Source organism: Cydia pomonella, chromosome 1 (genome assembly GCF_033807575.1).
Source record: "Cydia pomonella isolate Wapato2018A chromosome 1, ilCydPomo1, whole genome shotgun sequence".
Lineage (NCBI taxonomy): Eukaryota > Metazoa > Arthropoda > Insecta > Lepidoptera > Tortricidae > Cydia > Cydia pomonella.
The window spans coordinates 29,826,154-29,836,385 of NC_084703.1; the positions used below are offsets into that span (position 1 = coordinate 29,826,154).

At 41.4% G+C, this 10,232-nt stretch overlaps 1 protein-coding gene across 1 annotated transcript; it reads left to right on the forward strand.

The window, feature by feature from the left end:
* Window positions 1-358: 358 nt before the first annotated feature.
* Window positions 359-4,552, forward strand: LOC133530036 (uncharacterized protein K02A2.6-like). Its single transcript, XM_061867848.1, has one exon. It carries the CDS (start codon window positions 359-361, stop codon window positions 4,550-4,552), a length of 4,194 nt encoding a protein of 1,397 aa, XP_061723832.1.
* The last annotated feature ends 5,680 nt before the right edge of the window (window positions 4,553-10,232 follow it).

A 10,232-nucleotide genomic window follows, 5' to 3' on the forward strand; every position in this document is an offset into this window, starting at 1 on the left:
ATTTTTTGATACAAGCTAATCACTGACTGTACTTTTGTATTCGTTTCAACTACTTGTCGAGACGATTGTAACGAAGCCAAAACTTAATACGGTTGCGTTGTTGTTATAACACTTATCACACAGAGCCACTGACAAACTCCGATCTTCTTCATCAGATCAACACAATCTATACTCATAGTTTCTGTAGTATTGTATACAACAAGCCTTATTTTATACCTTTGTGTAAAAACCTTTATATGCGAACGTCAAATGAAAATTTGAATATCTTTCATTGTCATCTTATAAACAACAAAATTAAATAACTAGATTTTTAATTATGCTTTTAATATAACATTTTGGCGACGACGACGACGGAGCTATGGCCGAACGCGTTGATCGTTTCCAATTCGATTCGTTCGATAACAAAACCGAAGACTGGGATTATTATATCCAGCGCTTCGAAATTGAATTACAAATTCACGGCCTCGACAAACAAGCTTCTGAGGATAAGCGAAAGCAACTGCTTCTTTCTCGGATCGGACCTGCAGCCTTCAAGGTACTCGTAGATTACTATCGACCAGCCGTCGTTACTACAAAGTCGTACGATGACTTAAAAACGGTGCTTAACGAATATTATGGAAAAAAAACGTACGTTCTCTCAGAAAGAGTTACTTTTGCAACTAGACACAGAAAAACAGAAGAAACAATCACACAATTCATCCTCGAGCTAAGATCATTAGCGGGATACTGCGAATTCGGGAACACCCTGGAAGAACGCATAAGGGACCAACTGGTAATCGGCATCAATAACAGCACATGGCAGCAAGAACTTATCAAAGAACACCCAACAAACAGTGCTAAACTCTCTGATGTTATAGCCACAGCAAACAAACTTGAACAAGCAGAACTACAGAGCCAACGTTTAACTAACAACCCTCAGATGAGTACGGAACAACAAACCGTTAACAAAATAAGACCCAAAACCCATCGGCCTACCCAACGACAAACACCTAAGGTAAAAACATGTATGTTTTGCGGACGAGATTTTCACACGAATATGAATGACTGCCCGGCAAAAGGAAAACGATGTAATGCCTGCGGCAAAGAAAACCACTTTTCAAGCGTCTGCATAACCAGTGGCAGACTCAAGTTAAAACAGAACAATACCACGAGACAAATAACAAGGCAAACAGACAGCGACGATGAAGATTTTGATGAACAGAGCATACACACTTTTGCCGTGAAGAGACACAACCCGGCTACAAAAATTATGATACCAACTTTATTGAATGCAAAAAGGGTCGAAATGCTATATGATCCAGGAGCAGTGCATTCCGTAATTGGAAAAAACCTATGGAATACCATCGGACGTCCACCACTAAAGAAATGCAAGAACCTTATTGCTTACACCGAAGTACAAATTGAAACATTAGGAACATGCGAGATAACAGTTAACGCTTTTAACACTCAGAAGGTATTGACCGCTTACGTTACGCAACATAACGACATTCCACTTTTTGGGCTGGATTGGTGCCTAAGTTTTGAACTACCTATGCCCCCTGGAGCCAGGTTGTGCAACATAAAAACACCTGCAGCAGTAACCTTAACCCAGCACAACACAAAACATCACAATGCAGTACAAATCATCCTTCAAGAGTTCAAGTCACTCTTTGACGGTAAACTTGGAACTATAAAAGGGCATAGTGCCAAGATTCACATACCTAACAACGTGAAGCCGAAAACATTCCGACCTCGTCCGGTACCACTCGCCTTACGTGAACAAGTAAACAGCGAACTTCAACGTCTAGTCCAAGAAGAAGTTTTAGAACCAGTTGATACCATGTCGACTCCAATTGAATGGGCCTCCCCGATTGTCATTGCGATTAAGGCAAACGGAAGCATTCGCATTTGCGCCGACTTCAAAGTTACTATAAACCAACATGTTCAAATCGATGATTATCCACTTCCCAGATTTGAAGAGATTACATCAAAATTATCTGGAGGGCAATTGTTTACAAAGATTGACCTGAAAGATGCATACCTACAACTGATGATCCATCCAGAATCGCGTAAATACCTAACGATTTCAACACATAAGGGCTACTTTCGCTACAAACGCTTACCATTTGGAATTTCGTTTGCGCCGGCCGTTTTTCAAAGAACAATGCACCAGATCCTCAGTGGCATTGAGGGTGTTGTTTGTTATCTTGACGACATCCTTATAACAGCCCATAACTTAGAAGAACATCTAACACGCGTAAAAACAGTATTAAAGAGACTACAAGACGCTGGAGTGAAGAGCCAAGTAAATAAGTGCGCTTGGTTACAGGAAAGTGTCACCTTCCTAGGACATAAAATAGACGCCAGCGGCTTACATCCGACAGAAGAAAGAATCAATGCGATTAAGAACATGCCTATTCCGACCAACACAACGGAACTCCGAGCCTTGTTAGGCTCATTAACATATTATGGCCGTTTCATAGATAGCCTTCACATGAGATGCGCCCCATTGTACAGACATCTGAAAAAGAACCAAAGGTGGAACTGGACCGAAGAGGACACAAGAATAACTAACGAACTCAAAAACATCCTGACGTCATCAGACACACTCGTACACTATGACGAAAACAAACCGATATATCTCAGCAGTGATGCATCAGAGAAAGGAGTTTTGTTTCATAAAATCAATGAGGCAATGAGACCCGTGGCGTATGCCTCGCGAACACTCTCCGACGTCGAACAACGATACTCAACTATCGACAGAGAAGCATTGGGGATTGTATATGCCGTCACTAAGTTCCACCAATATCTCTATGGTAGGAAGTTCGTCCTGTTAACTGATCATAAACCCCTAGAAAGGATCTTCAGTCAAGATCGAGAAACACCCAAAATTGCTAGCAACCGGCTCCTTAGATGGGCCATGATATTAAACAGCTATGAATATTCCATCTTTTACCAAGCAGCACGAGAAAACACCCCGGCCGACGCACTATCAAGACTACCGATCACATGCAACGACACAACACTTGAGGAAAGAACCGGGCTACCGCAATTTGCCCATTTACTACATCTAAGGCTCGAGAACATTCCCGTAACTAAACACGAGCTACAAAAACAGACGCTCAAAGACAAGACGCTCAACGTTATCAAAAATTATATTATAACGCATTGGCCAGATAAGAAAAACCTTTCCAACGAGCTACACACGTTTTATGAAAAAAAGGACCAGATGTCATATGAAGACGGAATCTTACTTTGGAACGGACGACTCGTCATACCAGAAGCACTCCGACCACAGATCCTGGAAATGCTACACGACGGCCATAACGGCATTACAGCTATGCAGTCACTGGCACGTCTTCACGTATATTGGCCAAACATTGACAACGACATATCAACTTTCTCAAAAAGGTGCAGTCTATGCCAGCAGTCGAGAAGCAACACGAACGAAGCGCCGGTATTTCCGTGGGGAATACCAGTGGAGCCCTGGCACAGGTTACATGTAGACTACGCGGGGCCATTCTTAGGCCATATGTGGTTAATAGTTATAGACGCCTATACGAAGTGGCTAGAGGTGGTGCCGATGAAAACTACTACAACCAGGGTAACAGTGCAGAGATTAACTAACATATTTGCTACATTTGGAACACCAAGATATATTGTAAGTGATAACGGGCCACAATTCACTTCAGAAGATTTTAACCATTTTTGCCGAGTTTCAGGCATTACACACATTAAAACAACACCATATCACCCAAAAACTAACGGATTGGCGGAGCGCGCAGTGCGCACGTTTAAGGAGCGAATGCTAGCCAGTGATAGAAGCTTTGACCTCCACGAACGCCTTAACAGCTTCCTTCGGGGATACCGCAATACTCCACGACGTTCAACAAATCGATCGCCCTACGAAATGATGTTCGGAAGGCCAATACGCACTACATTCGACCTGTGGAAGCCTGATGTAAAAGAAAACATGGAAAAAGCACGCCTCAAACAGATGCTGAGACCTACCAACAAGGTAGTTTTGCCTCCAGTTTACGAACCTGGCGATAAAGTTTGGATTAATAAACCTATCGATAAGGGGTCTGACCCTGGAACAATAGTTAAACGCAACGGACCATACTCTTACGAAGTAGAGCTCACGAACGGAGTACATAAACGCAAACATGCAGACCAGCTTCGCCTGAGGTATGAACATGTACCGAAGACGACCATCGACACAAGTCAACAAACATTTGAACCAGTGCCTGGAATTAGGCAACCGGAACCTGAACAAGTTCCTAAGAAAACGGTTAAGATCAAAAATTTCACATACTATAGACGCAACATTAACGCCTATGAACAGAGCGGCGACCATAGCGAGCAGCCGGCGACAACAGCGGCTACCAACAGGGATCACCCAGACGGTCCCATGCCCCCACCGGCACCTGTGGCCTCCACCAGCAGAGATCATTCAGACGGAGGATCAGCCGAGCCGTCTGCACCATCCCGTGCTCAACCAGACCAACCGTCACCGCGCCGGTCGGGTCGGAAGACGAAACCACCATCACGATTTGGCTTTTTCGGACTATAGACAAACAAACCTTTTTTTTGCGGGAGGAGGAGTAATGTAGTATTGTATACAACAAGCCTTATTTTATACCTTTGTGTAAAAACCTTTATATGCGAACGTCAAATGAAAATTTGAATATCTTTCATTGTCATCTTATAAACAACAAGATTAAATAACTAGATTTTTAATTATGCTTTTAATATAACAGTTTCCTATTAAGAGAATGTCCCCTGGAACTGTACAAGCGTTAAACTTAGATTCACCAAGTATTTTCTATAACAAAATGTATTTTTTCCGCAAAGATATCCAGGACTTTTTTTATGTACAATTTAATAAGCTTTAATATTGCCTCACACTATATTTTCATAAAGAACGTAGATTTAGAGTAAAAAGCGAATTTCTCCTGGATGGCAAACATTTTCCAAGATGGCTGCGATTCCTCGAGGTCCCCAAATGTCAAATGTTGTGGGCATGGCATGAAAAAGGGGACTTTAATTTATATGTATACATACCAAATTTCATGACTGTTCCAGAGATTTGGATGTTGGTCCTAATCCGATTGTGCTATATCGCCGAAGTGATTTTTCTACATTGAGTTATTATTATTATTATAGAGCCGCCATACCCAACTTTTTAAATTGTCGCAATCGCTACCTGGTACCACGCGACCAAAACGTCGTAAGCGCCGCAAAAATTCATGGTGCTTACGCGTTTAGGTCGTGAGATTCACGCTCCGCTTTCCTGGTTTGTTATCAAAACAACAACAACATACTGGCAAAATACTGGTTATCTGTGCCGGTTCTATACATAGTAATCTTAAATGATATTCTAGCATTATTTATTTATATAATCCGCTTTAGGTAAATTTAAGCTCTGCTTAGTTGAAAATATCGCCGCATCACGATTTTAAGGGCCCTCCACACTCGTACGCGAATCGAGGCGCTAAGCCGCGAACGCGAGTCGCGTCGATTTCGCAGATTGTTCACGCCTTCGCGCCTTATTCCCCGTTTTTTGTCGGTATTTGGCCCGCGTCAAAGGAGACGCGAAGCGCGAACTTGCAAGACTCCATACTCGCGATCGCTTCGCGCCGCGATTCGCCCACGAGTCGGTTAATCTGATTGTGTGCGAACTTGATCAACCAAAAAATCTATTTGACAGTTCCCAGTTTGAATCAGTGCCTTGCCGCAAACTAAATCCGATCAGCTGACGCTTCGGCGGCGCCATCTTGCCGTGAACCAAACTGCGAAATCGCCGTGAAGTTGTGCGAGTGTAGAGTCTACGTCAACGTCGCGGTATGTTCGCTCCGCGAAGTCGCGCCGCGATTCACGTGCATAGTCTGGAGGGGGCTTTAGAATACTTAAATCGGGAATTGATAATAATTATACTAACGACCAGAAATTCTAGATATGGACAACGGGGACGTGGTGAGAACTTACTCACTCAAGTAATAGCAGTATATGTTGTGAAACGCTTTAATTACGTAAAGATAACACAATAAAAATTACTCAATACAAAAATAAAGCAGCCTACGCTGATTTGTGTTTTCGATAGAGAATTGTCATATCATAACATTATATTTAAAAAATCCTCCAATCCTCCTCTATAGCACTAGTATGCGCCAACGATTGGCATCTTGGCTATCACTATGGGTGCATAGTCAACATGCCAATCGTTTACGCTACGTACGACAACGAAACACTATTTGTCTCTCTATTGCACTAATATGCGCAATCGATTGGCATCTTGGCTAGGCACCATGGGTGCATAGCCAACATGCCAATCGTTTACCCGACGACAACGAAACGCTGTCTTTCTATAGCAAATATGCGCAAACGATTGGCATGTTGGCTTAGCACCCTGGCTGCGTAGCCAACATGCCAATCGTTTTCGATACGACAACGAAACTCTATATGTCTTTCTATCGCACTAATATGCGCAAACGATGGGCATCTTGGCTAGGCAACATGGGTGCGTAGCCAACATGCCCATCGTTTACGCTACGACAACTGAACACTATCTGTCTCTCTATCGCACTAATATATGCAAATAGCTTAAAAATGCTATAATATTTTTGGTATTTTTAAAATAGCTCTGGTATGCACTCTTGAAATTAACGGAAAATAATATTAAATAACACAACCATATTTTGTAATGTTAGGGGGGAAGTTATGGGGTTGCCCACATTGCCCACAGGCCTATAATAAGGCCTTCCATTTCCTTGTGTTTTCAATATTTATTTTCCTACCTCTAGCCATGCTTACGATGGTACGGAGCACTTATTGGCACCGGAGTCGTGACTCAGGCTTGGCCAATTTTTAAATGCTGTCATTTGAACACGAAATAGTATTTTAAGTTAATTAATTAATGTAAACATAATAATTAAGTAGGCTATTTTAATGAAATATTGTAAACGCCAATAACGCCATCCTATTACTCAATCAATAAATCACCTATGAATATAAATTTTTATTTAGTTAGGTATTCCTGTAGACTTTACATGAGCACTCGCTGCAATCGCTGTTTCTTTCCGAGAATATTTTAATTATGTGCTCAATAAAATCACTACTTCGGCGACATCTACCAACCTATCGCTGAAATGCCTAATTGAGTGTCATTCATATAAAAAGTAAACGTTTTTATGTAGGAGGTTCATTAGACTTCTAAAAGATGGCGCTTATCAGTAGTTTATGAAAGGCATTAAAAATTAAAATACGAGTGCATAGTTCGCTTTTAGCAGCATTATAAAGGTAGACAATCTTAATGTGTCTTTTTACTAAAACTTATTGAAAAACGTGTTTCAAAAATTAGGTAATATTACATAGGAAAGCAAAATAATGTAAATAATCGTATATGATTTATAATTGTTACATATATGCTGTGTACAGTTAGATACATTGCTTTATACGCATATTGTAAGCTCTCTATGATGTTTTAATAAACCGCATGTTACTTCCGCTATTGCGAAATTTAATAATCGTAATTGCAATCGACGGAGGTCAAATCAAAATCCTTTGTTCCTGGGTAACATTTCGGCTACCTCCCAAAAGGTGACCCTTATGACGCCTAACATTGGAACTTCTACCAGGAATACGAGCTGTCTCCAAAGCGACCGAGCGGGTGGGCAGGTTGCGGGTAGCCCCTTAGGCTCTAACCAGGACCCAGACCATGGAGGTTGCACCTCATTCCACCAAATCCCAACTCGTGGTTCATCTTCAAATCCCAAAAATGGGACTTAGCATGGCACTCTCTGAGCCGCCGCCACAACGTGGACACATTTCTGACGAAACAACTTGGGAACCAGACGTTACTCTTCTAAAATCCGGTAGGAGACTTGTTCTCAGACCGAATGATGGGAGACGACGTCAAGAAACCAAAGGCGATCCAGTGGAAAGGTGTCCTGCGTGGGGGGTCGAGGGAAGAGGACCATGAAAACGACCGTTTTATTCCTCAGGAAGATTGGGGGTGTAAATCCACTTATTAATATCTCTCCCCCTTCCCCCTTCCTAGAGGAGACAGACAACCTCGACCCCAAAAACCCTAATCCAAGGTACTCATCACGCCGATGGATGCATGGCTGAGAGGGAGCTCAGTCGCGAACGATAGGCCTCGGGTACCAGGCGAAACCTGTTGTATATCCTTGTTTACTCAAGCGAAGCTCTGTGTGGAATGGACCTTTTACATCCCTAGCTACTCGTGGGAACTGCACACTAAGGGAGGCAGTTAGCAACCTGGAAATATTGCTAGGCTTCGTGGAGGAGCTTGGGTGGTTAGAGTAGCGCTACCCCGATTTCACGCAAAGCAGGCACAATGGTTGTCGATTTGCGGAAAATGCCCAGAACCACTAACTAACAAAAGGATGCTATTAATTAGTGGAGATAATTTGCTTTGGCCCTTGCTATCCTTAAGACATAAGAAATTGTCTATTTTAGTCCTAAATAATCAAAATTAAAATTATACCTTCATTAGGTAAAGTTTTTGAACATTAACATTTAAAGAAAAGTTTCTAATTATTTTTACTCAACATGAATTTTCTGGGTTTTATTAAACTTCATGCTTCTTAAAGTTCAAAAAAGTCTAAAAACATTGAGGCACTACACTTATACTTTTATAAGTCAGTAAGTTCTTACGAGTATAACTTATCAAATCGACCTTGTCAAGATTATGGGGGTGTACCCCGGAGCTTTACGTGTAGGGGAGGAACCCTAGAAAAATGTATTTTTAGGTTTTATTGTGAGGCTTTGTCGGAAGCCTCGGATAGACAGACAGACGGACATGGTGAAACTATAAGGGTTCCTAGTTGACTACGGAACCCTAACAAGAAACTTTGCTTGATTAAAAAGAAGCTTTGTAAAAAAAACCTAATAAAATAAGACAGGTAATATTAGCATTACCACAAAGTAAATAGCGGCGGCGCGCGCCGGAGCAGACTCCGCTCAGTACAAAGTGCCATTTTCGCCGCACGCACACAGACGTGACATTTACGCACACAGACGTTACATTTACAGGCCGTCTCGGGCACTCTCGGGCAGAGCTTAGTCGGGCTGTGCGCGCGTTGCTCACTTGACGTCCCCGCCGCTACGTAGGTACCTACTGTCATGTACGTCAAAATGCAGTCTCTAAGGAATGTAAACATGATAAGATGTATGTATAAACGAATCGATGTGTGTATGTCTGTAAACTTATATTACCTACTCCTTTTTAAAATTCGAAATCAATACAGAAGAAACTCTAGTGAGTCGGGCAAGTTTAGGTATGTATTTTCAAGAACGGCGAGAACGGACCTTCGTTTTATTTTTTATTTTGTGGCATTACTAGGCCCACAGCAATATTACGCGCTTTATAGATACTGTACATTATCTTTTTATCGATACGATACTCATCAAAAGGCATTTTTTACCTGTTAATAGGAAGTGTGTCAGAACGGTAGAGGGCAGCACAGCACCCTCTGTTTACTGTCGCAGTGTCAATGTTATGTTTAAGTTTCTTATTTTGACCACAATTTAATGTTTTAGAAAAAAAGGACTTTATGGAGAGGGAACACCCGTACTTGACTTATTAATACTCGTATTTTTGGACCACCCGTGTATAGAAGGGTAATGATTTTCAGTTTAAAAAAATACTGCATTTATTTTAGTCAAATTGTTTTTACAACGATCGAAGTGCCAAAAATATGTATACACGACCTTAAGGCCCATATATAAGGGTAGTGTGTACATATTTTGAGCACTTTGTCCGTATAGATATTTTCAGACGTGACCGTACAGTCGATTTTATAAATATGTATACATTTCGCAATATTATTGCAGCATACATATCCATATCAATAAGGTGAAGAAATATATACATATATTATTGAATTCGACTGTAATTATGAGTTTCTACAAAAAAATATATAAAAATAATATAATAATGATGTCGCGAACGTATTGCGAACCAGCTAATATTTGCCAACGTCATGGGGTAGATGGCGCTAGTAGTCACGTTTAAGTTAAGTAACCGCTTCTAGGTTATTGGGATTTTTTGACGGAAGTTGAGAGGGTAGATGAGAACGACAGTAGGAAAAAGGAGGTTGTGTGCGAACAGATCTACGCGGCAGTGATATTTGCTTTTAGATCAAGTCAAGTACGTTCTTATGGTGTTATTAGAATAATGATGTGTCTCTGGTATATTGTGACCAACGTTATCAGTACTCAGAGTGAAC